Here is a 25701-nt window from a genome sequence, read left to right as displayed (position 1 = left end):
TGAGGGCTCATTAATGATTTATTGAGTATAAAATGATGTGAATCATATGATATGGTATTCACAGTCACCAGATCTCAACCCAATTGAACATATATGGGAGATTTTGGAGTGACATGTTTGACAACGGTACAGATCATCATATTAACATTGAAATTATTTCTGGTAATGCCATGGATAACACATAATGACTATGTAGGAGGAACAAAATATTTCTTTTAGCAACGCTATTTTATCTTTGATTGATTCTGATTCTACTTATTGGTTCCAGTTGTCATTGTTCTGATTCTTAGTGTATTATTTAAGGAAGATGCAATCAAGCCCATTTTAGGGGCAATATGTTAGCAATAATTGCTGAAAGTTTTGTAACCTCCTTGATGGTTACTTTGTGCAAAATATAATGTTCTCAAGGAAGATTTTCAGATGATGTTCAGATGATGATGATGATTTATGGTGTTGTGCTGGGTGCAGGGGTCAAACGTCATACAGGACCTCCAGGATGGCAGCAAGGGATGAGGCTTGGCTCTTACAGCTAAAGGGGCAGTGCTGGCCATTCTCATTGGTCAACCCAGGGAGACCCTTCCAAGGTGACCTATAGAAGAAGACATGGGAGAGAAGAGTGGGGCTTCATCACAAACCTTGTTGAAATTGATTCATTAATGGCAGTAACAGCAATAACATGCTGACTGTGACTTCCCTACCTCTCCAAGTGGACAGCATGATGAGACAGTATGTTTTTCACCAGGTTAACAGTTTTGTCATATGTTTCCTTTCCCATTTTCTTGGCAAAGTAGAGCTTGGCACGCAGGAAGTAGCCCATGGGCCACAACCATTCCTGAAAAAGAAGGAAAAATGTGTCAGAAGCTACTAAATGGCTGCCAGAATAACTGCTGTTAGGAGGAGAATAATGTATGTTTGCTTACTGGGCCTTGATGATAGTTGAAGCCTTTAGCTTGGTTGAACTTGTCATTATCAAGGTTGTTGTCATAGACTCCACAGTATACCATGTCACTGCAAAACAAGGTAGAGGGAGAATGTCATCTATCTGACAACTTGTATTTAAAGGTGCACACAGAGCTTGTTCCTAGACAACGATCTTGCTCTTAAAAGCTAATTGTGGTGGAAGCAAACATATAGCACAGAATTACAGAGGTCCATTTTTGACAGAATCTCTGAGCGTGTCAGAACTCATTCAGTGACTGATAACAATAGATTACAAACAATGTACCATTTTTTTTACAACTTGGGTCTTATTATTGGAGTTTTGCCATCTTCCTTTAACAGTTCAGCCAGCCAACTTCTGGAATAGATTATGTGAATATATATATGTGGAATATGTAGGAGTTGATATTTGGCATCTAGACTCTGACCTCATTTTTCCCTACAAGGAAGCACCTACATCAGCACAGCAATGAGTGGCAATTTCTCCCTTAGGTGTAAGGTGGACTCAGAGCCTATGGGCAGATGCTTGGGTGGACATGCAGTTTATGAACAATAGAGCTTTCAGGTGAGTGATGTGGCAGCAAGTGCAGCAGCAAAAGAGTGAGCAGAGTACTGGTGGCTTATTGAAGTACAACCCCTTGATTTGAACTGTAATCTTACAATAACACTTGTAGTTAGGCTATTGAGAGAGTGGAACATAAAAAATGCAAATACCTGTGCTATGTTATACAATGCAAATGGACCTATACTAGTTACTTATTAATGTCCAACTAGTGTGTTTTTGTTGATACTGCTACTTCAGTTGTTTGTCTGTAAATATAGTAGTTTTGTTGTCATTGTGTTGTAGTGGACTGTTATATTCAATTCAATTTTTATTCATATAGTGCCAAATCACATTAAAAGTCATCTCAGGGCACTTTTCACATAGAGAAGCTCTAGACCATACTCTTTAATTTACAGAGAGAGAGCCCCAACAATTCCCCCATGAGCAAGCATTTGGCGACAGCGGTAATGAAAAACTCCCCTTTAACGGGAAGAAACCTCAAGCAGAACCCGGCTTTAGTTGGGCGGCCATCTGCTTTGACCGGTTGGGTTGAGAGAGAGAGAAGGGGGGGGGGGGGACACAGAGAAGCAAATGTTATATGAAAAGGTGTTCCTGATATTTTCACAAAGACAGTTATAAAATCACCAGATAATAATAAACTACATACATAATAATTTATATATTATATTTATTATAAAATTTCACAATTTTATAATTATAAATATTATCAGTATATAACATTTTACAGAGGTTTACAAATGATCATAGTTTATTTAAAGATTCAGTGTGTAGAATTAAGTGGCATCTAGTGGAACCGACTTTGGCAGAAAGGGAATATAATATTCATAAGTATGTTTTAATTAGTGTATAAGCCCATGAAAATTAGAATTGTTGTATTTTCATTACCTTATAATGAGCCCTATATATCTACATAGGGAGTGGGCCCTCTTCCGTAAAGGCCACCATGTTTCAGTTTACAGTAGCCCAGAACGGACAAACCAAACACTGCCTCTAGAGAGGGCCTTTCACGTTTTTCACGAGTTTCGCGGTCACCGTAGGTTCTTCTACACGAAGGGGAGGGTGAGGTGAGGGGTATTCGTTTGGTTGCAATCTGCAACCTCACCACTAGATGCCTCTAAATCATACACACTGGTCCTTTAAGACATCAAATCTTTATTACTTCTGGTACAGAGGGACATGGCCTGTATGGATGGTGTATCTCCAGATGGGTTTAGGTGGGCTGGTCTGAGTCAAGAGATCCCAGCCAATTTGTAATCCCATTCTGCCCTGCCGTTCACCTTTGTTTTCTCCTTCAAGCTTTTCTAACTTGTTGCTTTTTTTCTAACCTGTCTGATCGTCTGACTGCTCTTGTTACTTGACCCATTGGATGTCTTTTTAGTGATGTCACCGTGTTCCCAGATCTCAGCTCAGCCCAGATCTCAGAACTTGGTGAGTAAAATGTTACTGTTAGAAATTATGGACAAAACTACCAAAATTAGAACAAAGCTGTAATAAAATTGATTTAACCTTAAAGATATTAAAATGGTAGTAGCAGTGTTTGAACTAGTTGTCATACTGCTGCAGTGCTTACACTTAGTACTTACAGTGGTAGTTTTAAAATAGTTGTGGTTGATGCAGATAAAGTAGCATGTGTATGTACTGTGCATGCATATGTTTCAAAATATATGATTTTGTGTTTGTGTTAGGGAGGCACACAACTGACCAACCATCAATTATTAGTTATTTACATTCATGTTGATCATGACCAAAGTGATACATTTTATTGTGGCCACTTTAAAGCTTCATGATTTTGTTATAACACCCATACTTCTAAACCACAGGTCACTGCTGATAATTCTGTTAATGTCACCTGACAGCCCTCAATACTCATGCAGGCAACTCACTCAGGGTCCAAGGTCTTCATTCCCAGGGGCCCAAGCAGCTTCCTCTCAGCTACATCCAGAGACTCCCAGGCTTTCTCCACTGTGAACAGCTCAGGGGCCTGCCACACATGCACATGCACGCACACACACACACACACACACACACACACTTTGCTCACTGTTCATGGTGACAAATTACACAAATTGAATTTATTTTGCCCCTATAATTTAATACAACACTATAAGTGCAACAGATTCACCAAATCTTTGGCAGGACTTGTTGGGGTTTGATATGATTTTATCAAATCTGAATCCAGTTTCAAATCTGCCCATCTAATTACACTACCAGCCAACAGCAAATAACAGCTGGCCTTTTGGCGATGTCCATGGCACAGAGGAATAAGATATATCAGGCTTTGGATACACACACAATACTTATTAGTACATCAATCCATTGTTGGTTTGGCTCTGCACATGAAAATTGTTGACAATAAGAAAAATATAAAAAACAGCCATACCCTTTAAGGCACAGAGAAACGTCCCTCCCTCAGCAGATGAATGTGAAAACAGCCTTCTATTGCTAAACTTTGCAGATCTTTCTGCACAGTGAAGGTCAAACATACAACTAAAATGTACAGGCACAGCGGCTGTAGCTACCTACCACCACCATGGCAATGGGGAAGTTAGGCCGGAGCTGGTAGTCACACCAGGGGCTCGAAGCCCCAAAACTGTCCTTGTAGATTCCTCTTTTGTGGACCAGCTGTGGGTGTTTCTCCTCAGGGTCGTGGGGATCATGAGAAATGTAGAAGTTCTTCTCAAAGTTCTCCTGGATCTTATGATCCCACTCCACATATGACACAGAATATGTCTGTCCTGAAATCAAACATTTAAGATGAAAAAGAACATGGTTCACAGATGGTTAATGAGACTGTAAAATCCACCTGTAAAGTTAAATGACCACAAACACTAGTAGGAACAAAAACTGTTAAAGCAAATCAGCTGCTGCAATTTCTTCCTTACTGTGATGTGATTTCATTTCATTATCAATAGTTGCAGCACGAAGGAAACATTTGATTTCAAGCTGATTTCAGCCATGAAAGCCCATCTAGAAGCACTATTATGAATACCACAGCATATACCATCATAGAGCTGGGTGATATAAACAATATATACACGTCGCAATATAAAATTTGAACAATATGAAAATTAGAAACTTCAATATAACTGTCGATAGGAAACACCGTCTGACAATTCACACAAAAGCCTATCAAATCACAGGAACAAAGCTGTTTGTAACCAATCATATGGCAGTCCACACTTCCAGCACGGTTGGTTGACTTAGCTGAACATACCACATGCTACTGTTTCAATTATACAAGAGTCATGAAAGAGATGAGCACTCCCTCAGAGGAAACTTCAAGTGTCGACAAAAAAAGCCACACCTCAGAGGACACAACAACCTTTAACAAAGGAGCCAGTAGAGCGGGCAGAGAGCAGGCATTTACAGTCACAACCACCACCAAACACATCCCCTGGAATTAGCAAGGAGGTCCTTACAGAAAAAGCACAGGTGGAGCTCTCTGCTGGACTCTATGGGTAATACTCTCCAATTAAATGCATGCAATCGCCCATCGAAATTTGCATGTAAGTAGCAAGCCAATCAGGACGCATCTACAGATTATGTGTGTCTCATACAGTAGGTAAGGTTTCATGGGAGTGGCATGACATGAACATGAAGTGGGTTTAACCATGGCCTAACCTTGCAGGGGTCACAATCATACAACAGACACCCTGCAACAGAACAGACACCATCTTGGATCATGGGAGAATGCAAGCGTATAATTACCGTGCATATGTCCTCGATACTCACCCCACTGAATAAGGCCGTAAATGCTGCTACATTATGTGTAGAATGCACTCACACCACAGTGGGGGTGGGATGGGGTGGGGGGGGGGGTCCTTACCTGCCTGCAAGCTTGGGAGATACACTCACAAAGCCAACTAGCTAGGTGCTTCTTAGATAGGGGCTTTGCTGGCCACTCCTTGTCCATAGCACATGAACAGCTGTTCAGTGTGCTGAAAGGGGGACGTGCATTCAACATAACATGCCAATGCAAGTACTGGGCACAAAAGGTGCAGTTTTGCCTTGCTGGTGTCCCCATGGAGTGGAGGACAAAATGCCTCTAGCTGAATAGTTCTTGACCTGAATGAACTCCTTATGTTCTTAGGAACAAAGGAGGGGTTTGGTCTGAGAATACCACCACTTTGGTCACCACAAAGCAGCAAACAGCTGGGGTGAACCAACAGGGCGCACAATTCACTCACTCTCTTATCTGAGGTCAGTGCAAGCAACAAAATTGTCTTGAATGATAAGCCTTCAGAGAGGAATGCTCCAGAGGCTCACAGGGATCACTCACTATGGCCTTTAGCATCAACAGCAGTTCCCACTGGGGGGTGGAGACACGCATCACCGGCCATTGTCTCCTAATTCCCTGTAAGTAATGTTTCACGAGGGGGTGGGCGAACACAGGTGTGTCACCAAAGCCCTCATGACTGGAGGAAACAGCTGCTCCATACACTTTAACAGTGGCATGAGGCATCCCTTTTCCACTAGATATAGTAGAAAGGAGAGAACCTCTTCCACTGCATGCAGGGTGTTCAGTCTCCTTTCTTCACACCAGTGTTGGAATCCCAACCACTTTGCTTTGTAGCAAGTAATAGTGGATCCTGCTCTTGCTGCTTGGATGGTCTGCACCACCTGTGCAGACAGTCAAGCCAGCATCAGCCTGTCCCTCTCAGAAGCCAAGATTAGAGAGGTTGGCCCAGCGTGGGAAGTGTGAGCCCACCTCCTGAGACAGAGCCATCCACACTTGGAGAATGGACCAGGGCTGGAATGGATCACCAACAACTGGGACATCTCTGCGTATCACAGCGCCGAGGAGCAATCCAGGGTTATCAGGATGACCAACAGTCTCTCTTGTCTCACTCTCTCCAACAGAGGGGGGAATGAGATGAAGAGAAGGACAGGCGTAAAGCAACCTCCTTGGATATGGCACGTATGCAAACACTTCCACCCTCAAGGGTGAATCATCCTGCGGCATCAGGGAGAACCAGAGCAGGCAGTGGGTGTTGTTTCAACTGTCGAACAGATCCACTTCCGCTCTCCCGAACTGGTTCCAAATCTGCTGCATTACCTTGGGGTGCAGCACCCACTTGTCTGCCAGGGGGCTGCCCCTTGACATGAGGTTGGTACCCCTGTTCTCCAGACCCAGAATGTGGAGGGCTCTCAGAGACAGGAGGTGTTCTGAGGCCCACACCAACAGGTTCTCCTCCATCTTCAACAGGGCTGTGGATCGGACTCCACCCTGAATGTTGATGTAGGCAGCCATGGTGTGGTTGTCTGTTCTCACCTTAAGCATCTTTCAGGTCAATGGTGGTGAACCAGTTGCCTGGTTGAACCAGTTCCAGCAATCTCCTGATGGTTAGCATCCGAAACATCTTTTGGGCGGTGCATTGGTTCAGAATGCGGAAATGCCAAATGGGTCTGAAACCTCTGACAATTGGTCCATGGGGGCCGGTATCTCAAGGGCCGAGCCTCAACATGCCCATCACCCTCTATATTTCAATCAATCAATCAATCAATCAATTTTTATTTATATAGCACCAAATCACAACAAAAGTCATCTCAGGGCACTTTTCACATATTTGGTTATTTCCCACCGAAATAACCAGAGGGGAGCAGAGCAGACTCAGTGTCACTTTTTCAAGTAGTGAACTGTGTATGCTGGTCCCATGCAGAGCAGCGAAAAACAGCAGAGACAGTGCTGATGTCTAGCAGTGTATTAGCCCCAGCAACGCCCAACTCTCCCGGATTGTTCTGCTGCAGCCAGCTGCGTGCCCTGCCAGAATATTTTCTCAAAATATTCCAGCATGTCCCTATCTTGCACTGGTGGAGGCTGTGGCTTCTTGCTCATTGCCCAGCCAGCTGAGTGAGGAATCAGAATCAAATTTTCTGTTTGCAGCACATACAATTCTTGGTTATTTTTCCACATTCTTTATTCACTTAAAGAAAATCCTAATGGAATTTTAAGTTTGAAGGGAACCTTGAAGTTCAAAATTATTAACTTGATTTATATCGATATAGAAAAAAAAATCATGATAACATTTTTGGCCATATCTGTTATGAGTAGCAGAGCAGGTGGACCCAAATGCAGAGACTGCAGGCAAAACCAAAAAGCTGGCTGAGCTGAGCAAAACTGAACACAGGGCAAAACTGAAGAAACTGAACTGAACAGAATAAAGGATCCAAAGACTGAACTGGAAACCAGGGCTAAAATACAAACTGAACCAATGAGGACATGGGAAACAGGTGACTGGATAAGGGAACAGGCAAGGAGCTGACTGGCTGAGGGAAACACTGGGAGCAGGGAAGGGCTGACGAGGCTGATAAGGGACAGGTGTGTAGAAAACACTGAGGAGGGCAGGGCTAACAAGCTTGATCCAGGGTGTGGAGGGAAAAACAGGCTGGGGAGGAACACAAAAGGGGAACACAGAGCAAACAGAAAATGAAACACCAGAACACACAATCCTCTAAATTCAACCCAGCATACATTAATGCTGGACCCACAACATTATTTTTTTCACTTATGTAATATTGCAAAAAATCAGGCACATCCTTTTTCAAAAAAATGCAGAAAAATAGTCCACACATTTGTTACTACTAGCCTGGATTATTGCAATTCCTTATTATCAGACCCTAACAAGTCTCTAAAATCTCTCCAGCTGGTCCAGAATGCAGCTGTACATGTACTGACAAAAACTGGAAAAAGAGATCATATTTCTCCCATTTTAGCTTTGCTGCATTGGCTTCTTGCAAAATCCAGAATTGAATTTAAAATCCCTCTCCTCACCTACACAGCTCATAATGGTCAGGCACTATCATATCTTAAAGAGCTCATAGTACCCTATTACCCCACTAGAACACTGTGCTCCCAGAATGCAGGATTACTTGTGGTTCCTACAGTCTCCAAAAGTAGAATGGGAGGCAAAGCCTTCAGCTATCAGGCTCCTCTCCTGTGGAACCATCTTTCAGATTTGGTCCGGAGGGCAGACACCCTCTCTATGTTTAAGAATAGGCTTAAAACTTTCCTTTTTGACAGAGCTTACAGTTAGGGCTCACCAGGCTTGCCTTGGACCAGCCCCTAGTTATGCTGCTATAGGTCCAGACTGCCAGGGGACTTCCCATGATGCACTGAGCTCCTGTCTCCTCCTCTCTATCTGTATGTATTCATGTACCATTACTGCATATTACTAACTTGGCTTCTTCCCCAGAATTCTTTGTGCTTTCTCATCCGCAGGAAACCCCCGGCTCTGGGCTGTGAGCCCTTGCCGCGGGAATGTCCTTCTCCGGCTATTGCTGCTATTTGTTATTGCTAATCATATATCTATTATTATTATTGTTGTTATTGTTATTATTGTTGTTATTCTGCTTCTCTGTGTCTTATCAACCCCAATCACATGGAAAAGAGCGTATGTTTTTGGCCAGTTTGTCTCAATATAAAACACCTGCTATGGTGTATTTGATTGATTGATTGATTTGTTTATTTAAGTGTCCTGCACCTTTCTGGAGCCCAGCCCATATGGGCTTACAAGACACTAGACAATAATAACCAGGATGGCCACATGACAGATCATGATGTACAGTTCCACAAATTCAAAAAGAGAACATTTCATAACATTTAGTTTACATTGAAGAGATGTCCTGTTATAATTGATAGAGTGCTCTCTATCTCAGCAGCCAAGCCTCTCCTATAAATCGTGCTAGAACAAAAATCTCCATATTAAAAAGCCAACTCAACATATCAGCTTCAAACAGCCATAATAAATAAGGATTTTTCAATTAGATCTTTTGAAACAAACAATTCCTCAGGTCACTGTACAAAGGGCAATGAAATACAAAATTCAATTCATCCTCAACATCACCAAGATCACAAAAAACACATAAATACAGTAAAAGACATTGCAGGAAATTTATGCTCCCCAAGAAGACACCTCATGGTTTGAATCTGGATGGCATTACTGTCAGGGGCATCCTTAAAACCCCACACACTTGCAGAGTAAAATGAAACCGAGCCAACCATTGAGTCATAAAGTTTAGTGAAAGTTGAAAAACTAAGGTCAGGGCACAACTTTATTTTATTCATTATAGACCCTAGCGCTCTTCCTGCTTATACTAAGCCAAGATATGTATAAGAACTAGTGTACTTTAGAGGCATTGATCCAAATTTAAATATATGGTTGCTCTGCCGTTCACATTGCTTCCTAAAATGTATAACCTATGTTTTGTCGCTATAAATGAACAGTTTTCATTTACTACACCATGAACTAAGAATATTTAACATTTTTTGTAAATTAATCTCTGTCTCTGCAACAAACACAATATCATCAGAATATAATGAAACACTTAAATTCATATTGTGAATCACTATACCCAGCTTGGCCTGCTTAATTTCTTCACCTGAGTAATTTACATAAAGGGCAAATACTGGAGGGGAAAGGACATCTCATTGTTTCACTCCAAATGGGGTTGGAAACCAGCCAGTCCTAAAATTATTTAACTGCAGACATGAAAATGGGGCTTTATATTAGGCTTTGGTGGCATTATAAAATTTACCATTGATAGGAGAACATATTAATTTATATAATAAGAGGTCTATATTGATCCAGTCAAAGGCTTTCTTGAAATCGACAAAACCAGCAAATATATTTTTCCCTTCTTGTAGTCTTGCTCTCATCACTGAGGATATAACATAAATATGGTCAATACATGCCCTGTTTTTCCTAAAGCCATTCTGCTCATCCACCAATAATCCATAAGTCTCTAAGTAATTATTAAGTCTGTTATTGAGGATACCTGAATATAATTTATACACTGTACTGATCAAGCTAATACCTCTGTCGTTTAATGACCTCTGGGGTCAACTTTTGCAGATTTAGGGATAGGTTTGATGATAGATTTATTCCACACAGATGGAATAACGCCATTCTGAAAGCATGTATGAAACAGGCAATGTAAAATGTTCACCAAATTAGGAGTTTTAAGAACCTCGTGTGTAAATGGTTGACTGTACCTCCTCTGCGTATGGTCACTGCCGCATGGGGGAAGTGGCCAATGTTGTGGAGCTTCACAAGCCAGCGCACAGTAGACTTACACAGGCCCACTAACTCCACTGCAGAGCCATCCCTGGATCACACACACACACACACACACACACACGCACACACACACACACACACACACACACACACACACACACACACACATATATATATATATATAAAAAGAGTTGCTTTGATCTAAACAGGTTTTTACTAAAAGCATGGATAACTTTGCAGATGAAGAAGCTGTAGGCCGCCATAATGAGATGTGAAGGTTGTCCCTCTACCAGCTATGTCAGCTACTGATATTATGTACTGTCTAAGAAATAGGCATTATTTTGTCAAATTTCAATTAATCTCTGAGACCCATCAGCTCCTGGACAAACTAATATTCATGTCTGTCTTAGTATTCAATGTCTGTCTTAGTATCTCATTTCATTAATTGGTTTATTTTAAAAAAAATCCAATTCAATGTGTTTAAAACCATCAAGTCTCAATGTAAAATTTAAAGTGATTATACCTAATTTATAATATGAAGGCAGCAAGAGATGTGGTCAATTATCCAGCAAGACTGAATGAAAATGAAAGCAGTATCAACAAGTTATGAAACATAAAACAGAACTGCTGCTTCACAACATTTCTAAAATCTAAATGTACATTGAAGAGAGTTGTAATAACACTATCTATGTTATAATAGTGTTTAATGAATAAAGCTGTTACACAAGCTGATTGTATATAATGATCAAAACTCAGCTTGTCATGAAAAAGATTTCTGCTGTGAGATTTTATGCTGGATGACAGAGAGCCAAGTCTGATACTGAATACTGGTTTCTAGTTTTACAGGTATGCAACTTGATAGCCCGGAATGTTGGGCAAACAAGTTTGAACTGACAAAGAACCCCACCCCCACCCCCCACACTGCACAGGATAAAAGTAATGATGGCAGTTGAAGCTTGAAATGTACCTGGGTGTTGCAGGGATTCCCTTGTTTTGGGCCCTCTCACTCTCACCCATCTTGTCCATCCAAGTCCCACAGTTGAAGCGACTTCCTCCGTAGACAAAGCCGGTGCTCTGGTCCACTCCAGCCTCTACATTGAACCCTGGTGGGAGGGAGAGGGGTCACACAGTCAGCTGCATATCAGGTAACATTTACCTTGGTGAAACTGTTCACTCACAAATGAAATATACAAACTACTATATATCTGGACTAATCTGGTGAGTAGTATTGTTAATGAGTGCATGAAAATACCTTCATCAGTCATATTGTGGTCTAACTGTGGCCCAGCATTGTTCTCTCTGAAATGGATACCCTGCATGTGTCTCTGCATGACTTCCTGGACTACATCGTACAGTGGCTGATCCTGGAGGAAAAACACACGTAGATATAATTTTTTCTTAAATACCAATGAATCACCAAGCTGGACTGTGACTTTTACTGTGAACAACTTATTTTTTTGGAACAAATGATTTTACATGACTGTATTACATTCTGAAAAATACTTCTGCATATGTACTAATGAAGAGGCCGACTTTCCAAGGAGTCATGTGGGTACGTCAAGCAAGATGGTGGCACAGTAGATGAGCTCCTCTCACCTATCGATATTTATGTTGATTTACTGGATGATAATCCACACCTTCTGGTAAAATCTGCTTCCTCTGCATTTACAAGATATATCTGAACAGTCTCGAGAGGTCTTCTAAACCACAATGGCTACCACATTGAAGTATTTTAAAGAAAAGTCAACAAACTGCATGGTCACCAGGAAAACACCTCCCCCAACTGAGGAGAAGGCAACCTCAAGCTCACCACTGAAAAAGCAGACCAACCAAAAAACAACAAGGCTGGAGAATATGTTTGCCAAAATCACCACAATGAGAACTACAATGCAAGGGGTGGCTACAGACATATTAACTATCAAGGAAACAACCAGTGAATTAAGGAATATGGTGAACAGTATACAAGAAAGACTGGAAGAAACGGAGGGACAGACCTGGAAGATACGGCAGAGAGGCTTGTGAACAACAGAGAGCAAGAGGAGAAAAAGATGGAAGTCTTATGGGATCGCATTCAAGTGCTTGAAAATCACAGCAAGAGAAATAATGTGAGATTACTGACCTATCTGAAGCATAGTAAGGTTGACATTGCTTTCATACAAGAAACTCATTTTAACGAAGGAGAAGCAGTGAAATTGAAACAGGGTTGGGTTAAAACATCTTTTTCATAACTCCTTTTCTAGGTAACGGAATGGGGTAATCATACTGATAAACAAAAATTAGGTTTTATTTTAAAGATGATAATGGCAGAATGGTATGCATACAGGCATTGATAAGTGGACTCAAGATGATATGTGCAACATTTACACACCAAACTAAGGAGATCCCAATTTTTTTCATGAAGTGAATAAGACCTTGGGAGAAAGGGAGGGTTAGATCATTTTGGCAGGAGACTTCAATCAAGTCTCAGACACTTTTCTAGACAGGAGCAAATTTAATGGACCAGTAATGCCTAAGGATAGAGCTGCAATACATATGATCAGTGAGGATATGGGTTTGGTGGATATATGGCGACTGATACATCCCAGTAAAAGGGAATATACTTTCTCCTCACACTGCCATAGATCTTATTCTAGAATGAATATGTTTTTAATATCAAACACCAAAAAGGGCAATACTGCCGCAATTAAGAAGGTGAAGGAGATGGATTGGAAGAAAAATTGCTGACAGTTTAAATTAAATTGAATTACCATAGTTTTACTTTTTTTTTCTCCATATGTTGCCATGTATGAAATGACCTAAAATGAACACTGTAGGCGGACTACTTGATTACTATAGGCAAATTATTTAAACTGCATACATTTGGTATAGGAATGATTTGTCCCAAGCTTTTTGATCCATATAAACCGTTGATCACTATAACTGCGATCAGTATAAGCAGTTTCCACTGCATAAATTTAAACACATCAGAAGGTCATGGTTTGGACTTTATTTAATTTTCTTTTTGTCTTCACAGCTTGAACAAAATGAGTGAGTGAATGATTAAATAAATAAATAAATAACTTATAAACAACGTCGGCACACTTTTATTTCTTAAACTATAAATGCTAAGCTTTTAAATAAAAGGCTTCACTCCAAAACAAAAGTGACCATGAATAAAATGGGAATGAACTGAAATAGGTATTTTTGTAAAGGTCTCTCACACTCTCACACCATCTCTTGATTCTGAACATGGACATGACAAAAGTGATGCAAGCGCGAAAAGACACTGAAGGAACCATCTTTTGGGATTCTGTTTCTGCCTGTTAGACATTCTTTGACACACAGCTAAATTAAGCTTGACAGTTGGGCTGCGTCGGCAACTCCATACTAACCTGCTAAAACAGTATGTGAGATTTTTTAGTATGTCTGAAACTTTAGTGTGAAACCAATAATATGTGAAGTGCGTACTATTTCTGGGGAAATATTACAGTATGTAAGCACTGGATGCTACGCCGGCATAAATATCCCACAATGCAATGGAGTAGTGTGGACAACAATAATAACATAACAGACAATGGTGGACAGTGACCAAGGCAGCTCTGGTGTAATGTTAGTAACGCTTTTCAATTCAAGTAAGGTTTCACTTTGCCAGGCGTAATATATTTTTTAAATTAGCTCAGACTTTATAGTTGGCACGGGTTACCATTGTTACACGTCTCTAACCGGCAAGGAGGCTCTCAGCTTAGTGCATCCAAAAACATACATACTACTGTTTAATTACACATAAAATAACTTTTTTATATTTAGTTTTTATTTAAAACAAGAAAAAATAAGAAAATATTTCAAAATCAAATCAAAATATGGGTGAATATCTAGGTAATAAAATATCATCTGTAGCACAAACATCGTAGTTGAAAGGCTTATTCTTTTGTTTTGCTTACTGTGAAAGACTCACTGGCTCATATTACTTTTCTCTTTTACTTTTTTCTTCTCTTCCATAAAATAAGGTAAACAATAGCCTTGTTTGTTCAATGCTAATGTGTCGGAAAAGGGCCATAATCTGCAATAGATTTGAATTAGTGTTAATTTAGTAAATGGATATATGAATGAAATTCCTTTTTAATAGTCACAGATGAACATCGGCTCTTGCTTATGCTGAGACCTATGTGAGAACACTGCACACTGTCCTACCCAAGCTCCAGCAGGCTGTGGATCAGACACATTGGTGGGGAACATCCTGGATACAGGACACTTGAGGATGGAGACACCGTCTGGTACCAGTGTGCAGAACTCCTGGATACACTGCATCCACCACCACACAGCATCCCGGCAGTTGTAGCGTAAATAGCTGTCCGGGCCCAGCAGGTTGGGAATCAGGCCATAACGCAGTGTGCCCGCAAACGCCAGGATGATGTTCCTGTGGTAGTTTGGAAAATTACACACACACAAACACACACACAATGTTTAGTAGGAACTTAAATAGGGTTTACTTATGTTACAGTTTTAGCCCATTAACTATTTTGCCAGGCATTTCTCAGAACACACAGTACATTTTTAGATTTGGCTACTAGGCTTTGCATGCACTAACTAACCTCTCTTTTAACCTGGCATCTTTTATCTCACCACACTCTTTCTAAACATAACCACACACACTCGCACATGTGGCCTCAGCCAGCACGTGGTCTGAGTTCCACCCATTCACTGTATATAAATATGGATGACGTGTCTCCACTTCCTATCCAAAAGTGAAGCCAAAATATCTCCTTTCCAGGAGCTGCCATCTTGCTTGTGTGACATCATTTGGAGCCAGAGTCTGCACAGTAGAGTCGGGTGGTGGGATGACAGCCCATGGGACATGTCGTTTTAGAGCGGTTGTCACAGCACAACCACAATCACGACCTCAGACCCCCATTTTATATCATTGCATAACTAATTAAAAACAAACTTATCAGAAAAATGAGCACTTGGTGATCATGATAACAACTACCGAAAATGACAGACACCATCTTTAGGAAAAATTTATTTGACGTGTATTTTGATTTCTTAGTTTGGCTCATGTCCCATCTGCTCACATGGAGTGGGCGAGACTTATGACCTATACTACAGCCAGCCACTGGGGGGGGCAATCAAGATGTTTTGGCTCCTTTTTTGGGGGGCTGTGATGACGTCCATATTTATTGTGGATGTATTATAGCAGCTGGACACCGGACCAAAAATGGCGCCCATTCAGTCTTATTGGAATCGCTTGGCTGGCACATACGCCAAAAAAAATTCCTAGCCTCTGGGTTTGCTTCCGCATTGTGCGGCCCACTGAATATGTGCAGTAGCGTTTCCACCGCTGGCCCCGCCTGTGAGATCCCACTTGGCCCATAGACTTTACATTGTGATGACGTCACAGATTTTTAAATCGCTTTTCTTGGCTTGAGGAAAGTTTTACAAATATAAAACCTCCAGGGATCAAAAGCTCATATTAGAAAGAGTCATAATTGACATTGTTTGCAGTTCGAGGTGTCCTGTCAACAGTCTTACAGACGTTTCTTTTACAGCGGTGGTCTATGGGGAAAATGCTTTTCGGGCCATAGGGGGATTTTTCGCTACAAAATCACGAGTGAACACTGGGAAAAATTGGCTGCAAGGCAGAGCAGCAGCGCCCTATCCAGCTCATATAATACATCCATGATATTTATAAACATTTTATTCTGAAAGAATAAATGAAAACAAACGGTGATTTTGCTGGTTTCAGCAGCTTTACTCTAGGTGTAACTGCCAACTCATCTGGCTTAACACAATGTACAGTATATGGCAACAATCACAGTATTGCAGGGTTGCCAACTCCCACGCTTCTGGCGTGTGACACACGCTTTCACCTTCAGTCTCACACTCTCGTGCTGCCCAAGCAATTCTCACACCAAAACTCTGCGACAGCAATGGAGATGAACAAAGTCTTTTTAGTATAGACTAATAGTTAAACCAAGCAAATTTTTTCATAGGGCTGTAGTGGAGACTAAACGCACACAAATGCTGTTTAGCCACCTCTCAAATTCTGAAATACTGTTTATGCAGACATCCCTTTACAACTGTTAATGGCTCAGACAATCTTCCTACCTCAGTTTCTGTTGTAGATTCTAGGAGCTTTGAACTTTTATGGTGATAGATTTGTTTCATAATGATTTGTGTAAACAGATCGACAATCTGTGTGTAAATGTGTAATCTGTAAATATAAACACCTTCCACAAATACAAAAAAAAGATTTGTAAACTCACAAAAATATTTTGCAAATATAAAACGGATCTGCAAATACACAAACAAATTCCACAAATAAAAAAAATATCTGTGAACACATTAAATTAATTTATAAATAAATGAAAAGCATTTGTGAATATCTTCCTAACAGGCATTTGTTAACTCGGTTTTTATTTGTGAATCGAAAAAACATTTGTGGATCTCAGTTGTACGCGTGTGGATTTGCTTTCTACACACACAGAGTTTTGAAACAAATCTTCTGCCGGTCCAAACAAAAATCCACTGGTATCACTCGGCCATTTTCGGATAGCACATGATCGCCTGCTAACGATGTCATTTCCGCATTTCAAAGTAAGAGCATGCAGTCTTTCTATGAACTGTTTTTTGTTTTTGTTTTTTTTTAATAATCAGTATTAAGTAACGTGCATTCATTGTTTTCTGTTAATGTCATACAGTGAGTATTAGTGTGTGTTTATTTGTTCTATGTATATTATCAGGCACACACTTTCGTATACATTTCTGTTTGAGTATAAAAGGCACGAGGATGCTTGTGAGCAACGTTCAGTTCTGTAAAGTGGTGGCTTGGCTGTTTCTTCGTTAGCAGTTATCAGCCACCTCATCCTTTATATTTTTCATTTATTTTTTCAGGTGGGTAAAAGTCACAAAGCACTTCACATCTTATTAGTAGTGTAGCCTTACTAATGTAGTTGTAATGTCTGCGTTGAACTGCACCGTGTTTAGTTAAGTTACATTGGTTCAGTGAGGCTACTTTAACTGTTGTTGTTGTATGACAAGTGACAGCATCCTGGTTAAGGTCTTTGATAGAATGGCTGTTTAGAAATGTTGTATTATAGTTTTATTGTTCATTGTTAATATGTAGATTACACTAAGCTAACATTAGTTACTAAACCGGCATCTGTTGCCATGGCAACAGTACACATTGATGTTACGGGCTGAGGGAACGAAAGTAGGATGCAGGATAAATTTTAACAGTTGACCTATCGGATGTGAAGAAGAACACAGAATATTAATTAACATTAGATCCTGACCGCTGCTGTCGATGTGTCGGAGATTTAAATAATAAATGAAGTTACGCTGCTGTGCCTCGTGCGTAAATGCGCACAGCGTCTCTAAACAGGGAGACACAGCTGCGAGGAGATCGCTGCATATAACTCTATATTTGTTAAATATATATATATATATATATATATATACTTATATGTAGAGTGTGTGTGTGTGTGTGTAAACCCTTGTTATTGCCTTTTAACTTGTGAACATTCAAATAAATAGTTTTGATATTGGAAACAACAAATCTTTAACTTTCATTAGTGAACAAACCTGTGTGCCCTTTATTGGGTCAGTGTTTGTCCACTATTGTGGTGTAGTCAGGCTATATCCTTAAATCTTAGACCTAAGCTCCTGCTCCCACCACATGTGTAAACTGCATACTGTTTAAACCCTGAGGGTCATTTGAGTCCAAACCATAGATGTATAATAAGAGCTGGATAGGGCGCCGCAGCTCAGCCTTGCAGCCAATTTTTCCCAGTGGCCTCTTGCGGTATTGCAGCGAAAAATCCCCCTGCGGCCCAAAAAGGATTTTCCCCATAGACCACTATTGTAAAACAGACGTCTGTAAAACTGTTGACACGACACCTCGAACTGCAAACAACATCAATTATGACTCTTTCTATTATGAACTTTTGATCCCTGGAGGTTTTATATTTGTAAAACTTTCCTCGAGTCGAGAAAAGCGATTTAAAAACTCGTGACCTCATCACAATGTAAAGTCTATGGGCCGAGTGGGAACTCGCGGGCGGGGCCAGCAGGGGAAACACTACTGCGCATGTTCAGTGGGCCGCACAACGTGGAAGCAAACCCGGAAGCCAGAAACTTTTTTTGGCGTATGCACCAGGCAAGCAATTCCTATAGGACTGAACGGGCGCCATTTTTAGTCCGGTAGCGAGCTCTTATAATACATCCATGGTCCAAACACTGTATGTGCACGTGATGTAGTGCGTGAAGTGCGTGTGCATGTACGCATAATTAAGCCCATGACTAGTATATTTTATAGAAAACAATAAATGAACCCAAAGATTACAATAAATTCAATTGTATTACAAATTAAACTCTTTTGTACAAGTTTACTAACTACTAAAATCATCCATTCTGTGCTAAATACTATGTATGCCATCAGTATTTACAATGAAGCTTGATTATGGTGACAGCTGACGTAGCATATATTAACTAGCTTAGCTTAATCATCCAAAAAACAATAACCCATAAAATTGCAATTCAGCATATTTAAACAAAATCAACAACTACCAACAGTCATAGTCCTTAAAACCTTAGCTAATGTATTGTCACAGGTTAGATTGTCAAAATTAGAAAAATAACAGCTTCAATCTCTGAAGCGCTAGGTTAGCATCAGTGACGGTTGTGTCCACCAGTATGCAGTTACCAATGTTATAGTTACCTCAAACAATGTAACGAAGCACAATATAAACTAAACAAGTAAGCTATTAAGGGTAGACGACCAATATAATATGGAGGTGCTTGGGTGACATTTACCCACCTGAAAATATAAATGAAAACAAAGCAATTTTGCTGGTTTTCAGTAGCTTTACTCTAGGTGTAACTGCCAACTGAAGAACGCAGCACAAGCCCACAGCTTTTATACCCGCAGTTGCTCTCGTGCCTTTACTCAAACTAGTAATACATTATATTGAATGGGGAGTATCTGTAAAGATACAAAATAAAGTGCATGTACATAAAATAACACATAGCTACAAATGAATGGGCAAATTAAGCAATATTACACTCGAGGGTATGCTTTACCATCATTGTTAGCATGACTGTGATGCAGTTAGGAACGAGTTGCTTGCACCAAGTTCCGTAAGCGTCACTCATTATTAGACTCAACTGGCTTCTCTCAGTGTGTATGCAAACCCACTCACTATCTTAACCATATCCTTGACCTTGTTCTGATTTATGGCATTGAAATTGAACATTTAATAGTTTTTCCACAAAATCCTATTTGATCAGACTATGATTTGGCACTATATAAATAAAATTGAATTGAAGTGAATTCATTTCAATTCACTTCAATTCAATTCAATTCAATTCAATTCAATTCAGTAGTTTACTTTTAATGTATTCTCAACATAATGCAAACAGACTGAGACTAAAATCAGCATACACTGTTGGTACATTTATAGTTTACTTATAGTGTATAAACAATACAATACAAATATGTTGTTCTAAAAGCACAACTTAAAGTTAGTATTTTATAACGTGTTCTTGAGTTTAAATATATTAACATCATACAAAATATACTGTACTTTTATTATCACAAGTTCATTTCTTTACACTTAAAACATTCTAAAAAATGATCTACAAAAGTTTTTAAAACAGTTTAGATATCTAGACAAAATACAAACAGAAGTCAGTCAAAAACAATTCAATACAGCCATTACAATTCAATTTAATTTTATTTATTTGAATCATTTTGATCTGTATTGGCGTTAAAATAAAGAGCATATTATCTTGAAGCCTTGTTGTCTTGAAGCCTAAAATACTCTCGAGTGTTTTGTGGTCTGTTGGACTCACCGAGCCTCCAGATGTCTGCCAGTCAGCAACATTAAGCCTCTCAGAGCAATGAAGGTGTCACGACCCCATGAACGGAAAACCCCCACACAGAAGTGAGGAAGACCTGAAGTATAGACAAACATCTATAAGCTCAGAGCACTAGTGGGTCTCGGTATATGTTGCCTATTTAATTTAATTACAGACCAATCATTGAATAGAACTAGATGCTGTGCTGCTGTGATTAGTTTTTGGCCTAACACTATTGAAGTTATTCTATATTTTTCTTACTGTTAACAAATCCAATGGAAAGACCAAAATCAACAATATGTTTGTCTCTCAATAATTCCTAACTTCCCTAGTCTGCCTGTTGTACTCAGCCCTTGGCCCATGGGTTCCTACTGAAGATGGAAATCTTTAAAAGCAGCTTACAAATATATATTTTCAGTTTTTTAAAAGCTTGGTAACTTAGCAAATCAGTCAGACACTGTTGTTTTTAGCACAGGTGACTCAAACAGCATTTGTTTGTTATTTTAATAATTTTTGGTGCATTTTATGTCCTTATTAGAAGGGGGGAGTTAAATACAACAATCAGCTCATTGTTGGTTTTGGTCTCTTCATGTGATATGTCACAATAATGAAAAAAAATCACCAAACTGGACAGTTTAGAATGCTTTTGAATTACATTTTACATTTATATTTTTATGTTTAGTCAGTTGGCAGACTCTTTTATGCCAAGCAACTAAAGTGAGGCAATACAATCAAGTCTTAAAGGACAGTAACTCAGAAGAGCTGTGGTAGAAATTTTAGCTAGTAGTGGCCAGGTAAAAATACAATGAGAAAGAATGCTAGATAAAATTAAACACTTCCAAGTTACTGTTTGATTGTTTCTGTTTTTTAACATAATATTGTAACGTCGACTCACCTGTATGCAGTTTATTCATTGCATACTTCTACTTTTGTGTTATTTTACTATTAAATGTATATTCAGAATATTTAGAATACTATGTATAAATGTATTTCCCTATCAAGCATCCTGGGTACAAAAAAGTCCTTTGGGATGAATAACATTCTCTTATCTGACATAAATACATCATGATGACATGAGAAAGAGACAGTAAAAATGCTGACCTGCTGCCAGTGACACACAGCATTGATTATCCTGGCAGGTGATTTCACTGAGGCAGTGCGGGACATCTTTAAGGTGAGGAGAGATGGTGGGCAGCGTCAAACAGTGACCCACACCGTACATCTGCACCGAACCCAGGGCCAGCTGTTTAACCAGACTGGAACCATTCTGAATGAAGCTAAGGAAGCCGAGACACAATGGAAAGGGACACATAGATGTCACTATTCAAACAGTGAGAGTTGAGCAGAGAATTTCACATTTAAAGTCAAGCAAATGAATAGATGAGTAATCGAATGAATGAAGGAAGGAACTTGAAAGTGGAAAGTGAAATCAGTCTAGTTGACCCATAATAGAATCTAACTATTAGGCATACAAAACAGATACTCTGTAAAGACTAATACAAGTTCAAATCATCACCAAGAAATATTAGTATGCATTTGTCTTAAGAACCCATATTAGTAATTCCTCTATCTGAAAACATTAGAAAGTGGAAATGAAGAAAAAAAAGACTAAACCTTGACATCTGTTTGAAAACAGCCTCCAGAGCAGTAGTATAGGCTCCCTGGATGATGGCATCAAAGTAACAAGGTACCAGGTAGCGGGGCATGTGCTTCAGGTAGCTGAACATTGCCTGGAACCAGTGGCCTACCTGTAGGTCAAAGGTCAACATCAGTCACAACAAGACTGTCTTCCCGAGAAAAATGTAGTGGTTACGCCTGGGACACACAGCCTGCGTGAGCAGCGTGTGTGCGTCGCGGAACCTCTTGCTTTTCATTTCGGCACGCATGTTAAGAGGTTAGGGCAGCCGCACAGCCTGTGTGAGACAGTGGACTTTGCCACAAGAGACCGTGGTTCTTTTCCTGTTTCCAAATGCATATATATATGTATGTGCATGTGTGTGTGTATGTGTGTGTCACGCATCCATGGTTGTGGAATGCTTCATGGCTCATTTAATTTGGAGGACTTGTTGGTCATGACACCAAAAAGATTCTCTGCTCCACATCTATACTACTGCTCCACATCTATACTGATGCAGACAACTGTTCAGATTTTCTAAAAGCCTGCTGTCCACACCGAAATGACAAAACAGAAAGATAAATGGATCCCAATAGTTCAGTGCCATATGGTAAACAACTGAACTGTGTATTGTTGCAATTGTTTATGTTATGATATATAGAGTACTTTGCCACACTATTGTTTCCAAGGTCAAGGATGAAGCTCCATGTGTTACCTGCTGAATGGCTGACCTGATGTTGACTTTACCGTTACACCTGGTACGTGTAAAGAGCAGGATCCAGCTGTAGTTTTCCTCATTAGATGTAAATGACATGTGGCAAAATACAATACAGCACTGATAACAAACCTGTTTGTGGCATACCTCTCCCACAGCACCACCCTTTGCCAGCAGTCTGTTGGAGATGAAGTCCATCATCCAGTCTCCTCCCCTCAGGTTGTCACAAAGTGAATGACCAAGCTCATTTTTAGGACGAATCTCTGCCAACACTGACATCAGCCCTAAGGAGGTGTTGAACCACAGTCTAAATACTGGTACTGCATAAACTCCGGAATAAGTGATAATGATGATCATGATGGTGATGTTTATACAGGTACATGATCACCAGTTTGTGTTGCATTTATTCAGTGTGCTTTTAGTACCTTGCAAGCCTCCGTAGTGGAGAGATAACCATGAAGGAATGTCATAGCATCCTCCCCCATCCTCCCTCTCCTCAGCATCACAGCGATACAGCAGCATGTTCATGTCAGCCAGCGTCAGTCTGGACATGATGCTGTGGAGGAAGAGCATTTCACTGGTGGGATGAATAACACAAATACATGTATGTACTGATAAAGTCTCATGAAATGCTGAGACTGTCAGAAAACTTCAAATTCTCTCTGTATACAACATACATATTCATCAGGGACAATATTTATCAAGCATCCCAAAATCCCTGACAGGGATCTTGCTGAAAGTTAATCTACTGCACACTCCAGCCACAGAGGAGGACTGAGAATTGTGAAGCTTCCCACACTGATGATGGGTGCGTTTCAATAGCAGTGTTTAACACGTCCTTCTTCACTTTGCTCACTTCACCTCAACAGAGTCCTATTGCCATTTAAAGTGACATTTCAGTACTCTGAAAACTATATAATGATCACATATTGTAGTCATTCACTGAAACTGCTGTCTCTTCATTTACATTAACTGGTTCATGAGATGAAGTAGCTGCAATCCACAGACAGTTGGCAAAAGGCTGCTTGATGATTCATCATTGACTAATACTTGTGAAGACTGAAGATGTGTGTGAGTGTGTTCCATTTTTAATCTTTCACTCCCCTCGGACCCTGCCTGCCCCGTGGCCACTTGCAGGAAATATGTTGCTACAATATATCATGCCATGGGGAAGTGAAGGAGGGAATGGCCAATGATTATTGATGATTATTGAAATGCAGTGTTTCAGCAAGAGGACAAATCCCGAGAGAGAGTGAGATGTTGCTGTTTTACTACATTCATTGCCACAAACTATATATGATAAATACAAGTTGTAGTTTTATGACTGTTGCAGTTTGAATTATTAGATAATATAAAAAGTATGAATGCAGAAAATACCTTTTTCATGAGTAGGCTTTATGTGTATACACACAACCTGTAAGTCACCCTGGTTATATATGCCAAAATATGATGACTAAATTGATAAATACCTCATATCTCATAATGATATTGATCTCTATATAGCAATTTGCAAAGGCTATAAGTAAACACTGATTTATATATGAGCAGGGATTTGACTCAGCCCTATGCAACCAAATCGTTATACCTTATCTACAATAGTGCTGCATCTTGCATATATTGTTAAACACAGCAACAAATTTGTGCCTGGTTTATAAAATTTTAAATGGTTTGGCCCCTCCTCCACTATGTGATTTTGTGTACACTCACTCAGTAAATCCTATTAGATCCTCCAGATTAGATTATCCTCTATACAAGAATGTACCATACCATTTTCTTGCGCTGCATTTGGGCAGTCAGCTTTCTCTGTGAAAGTCACAACTCAGTGGAATGTCCTACCTGATGATATGAAGAACTGTAGTTCTATCAGTACGTTTAAAACCAAATTAAAGTCTGCTAAAAGCTACTCAGCTCTGTAAGCACTGACTCTACATTTTATCTCATGGTCCTCTCGTGAACGCAAATAATCTTGCTTTAAATTTGACAAGCTTACATTACTCATTTCTAGTTGACATTGTGGGTGTATGTGATGTGCTATTGTGTGTACCTTTGTATTTTGTATTATGTGTCCTGTGTGTTTTTTGCTTTGTACTGTTCGTCATTGTGCTGTTTTATGTTTTAATTATGACCTGCTGAAGGGAATGCAGATGAAAATTAGCTATAAGCTAACTCTAGTACAGTACATCAAATAGTAACATTTATGTCATTGTACATGGTCCCAATCAATAAATAAATAAATAAAAACAGTATAAACATATTGTATCTGTCAAATAGTGCCATTATTGTAAATTTTAAATTAAAAAATGAACTAAGGTTTATATAAATGCATCTCGTTTTTCAATGACCTTCTTAATGAGAACTGTTAATAGCGATCAAAGTTTGATTTAGGACTGTTGGTTGTCACAGAATCAGCACTATTGTACAGCTGCATTTTCCCTGTTACCAAGAAGCCTTAGGTTGCAAAGTCATTCTGATATCTGTTAAGACTGCATGTGTTCTCTTTTTCAGAGTCCTGCAGTCATTCACAAAATGTATTCCAAACTTTATCATATTCATTGTATGTTCTCTCAGCTCCTAACTCACAACAAAATCAACAAATCAACATGATAAATTTCAGATTTTTGCACCAATACTAATAATTTTACAGTCATGATTACTATTAATATCATTATCACTTTAATTGGCATACTCACGTCATCAGTGGCTTGGTGAGAACAGCAGGAGTGCTATGTTCAGCCAGGCTGCCAGTCTGGTACTGAGGACTAAACTGGATCAGGTGGCGTCTTAGAGCCCCTAGCTGCTCCCGGGACCTGGACTCCAGAGTTACCCTGGAGAGGAACATACAACAACTTAGACAACTGCTTCAAGTGGTTGCAAGTAGACACAAATAAGGTCAAACACACACTCAGCACTTTGTGTACTGTAAGCCAGTAACTGTGTGTGTGTGTGTGTGTGTGTGTGTGTGTGTGTGTGTGTGTGTGTGTGTGTGTGTGTGTGTGTGTGTATGTGTGTGTGTGTG

The 25701-nt window shown here is 39.8% G+C and overlaps 1 protein-coding gene across 5 annotated transcripts in view; it reads right to left on the bottom strand.

The window, feature by feature from the left end:
- The window catches only part of LOC121887706 (glycogen debranching enzyme-like), a 74080-nt gene continuing 48379 nt past the window's right edge, over positions 1–25701 (bottom strand). For all 5 annotated transcript variants that reach the window (XM_042398607.1, XM_042398609.1, XM_042398608.1 and 2 more), the window contains 15 exons: positions 25376–25510; positions 23111–23241; positions 22833–22969; positions 21970–22103; positions 21457–21632; positions 20350–20452; positions 14692–14917; positions 11774–11885; positions 11489–11624; positions 10497–10609; positions 4028–4239; positions 3388–3485; positions 921–1008; positions 699–832; positions 1–589 (listed from right to left, as the gene is read on the bottom strand). In XM_042398607.1, coding sequence (XP_042254541.1) covers positions 472–589; positions 699–832; positions 921–1008; positions 3388–3485; positions 4028–4239; positions 10497–10609; positions 11489–11624; positions 11774–11885; positions 14692–14917; positions 20350–20452; positions 21457–21632; positions 21970–22103; positions 22833–22969; positions 23111–23241; positions 25376–25510 — 2053 coding nt within the window. In that variant the 3' untranslated portion in view covers positions 1–471. The remainder of the gene's footprint in view (positions 590–698; positions 833–920; positions 1009–3387; positions 3486–4027; positions 4240–10496; positions 10610–11488; positions 11625–11773; positions 11886–14691; positions 14918–20349; positions 20453–21456; positions 21633–21969; positions 22104–22832; positions 22970–23110; positions 23242–25375; positions 25511–25701) is intronic.

This window comes from Thunnus maccoyii, chromosome 21 (assembly GCF_910596095.1).
Source record: "Thunnus maccoyii chromosome 21, fThuMac1.1, whole genome shotgun sequence".
NCBI classification, from domain to species: domain Eukaryota; kingdom Metazoa; phylum Chordata; class Actinopteri; order Scombriformes; family Scombridae; genus Thunnus; species Thunnus maccoyii.
Note: the sequence above shows the minus strand (reverse complement) of the source record. Positions and strands in the feature narration are given on the sequence as shown.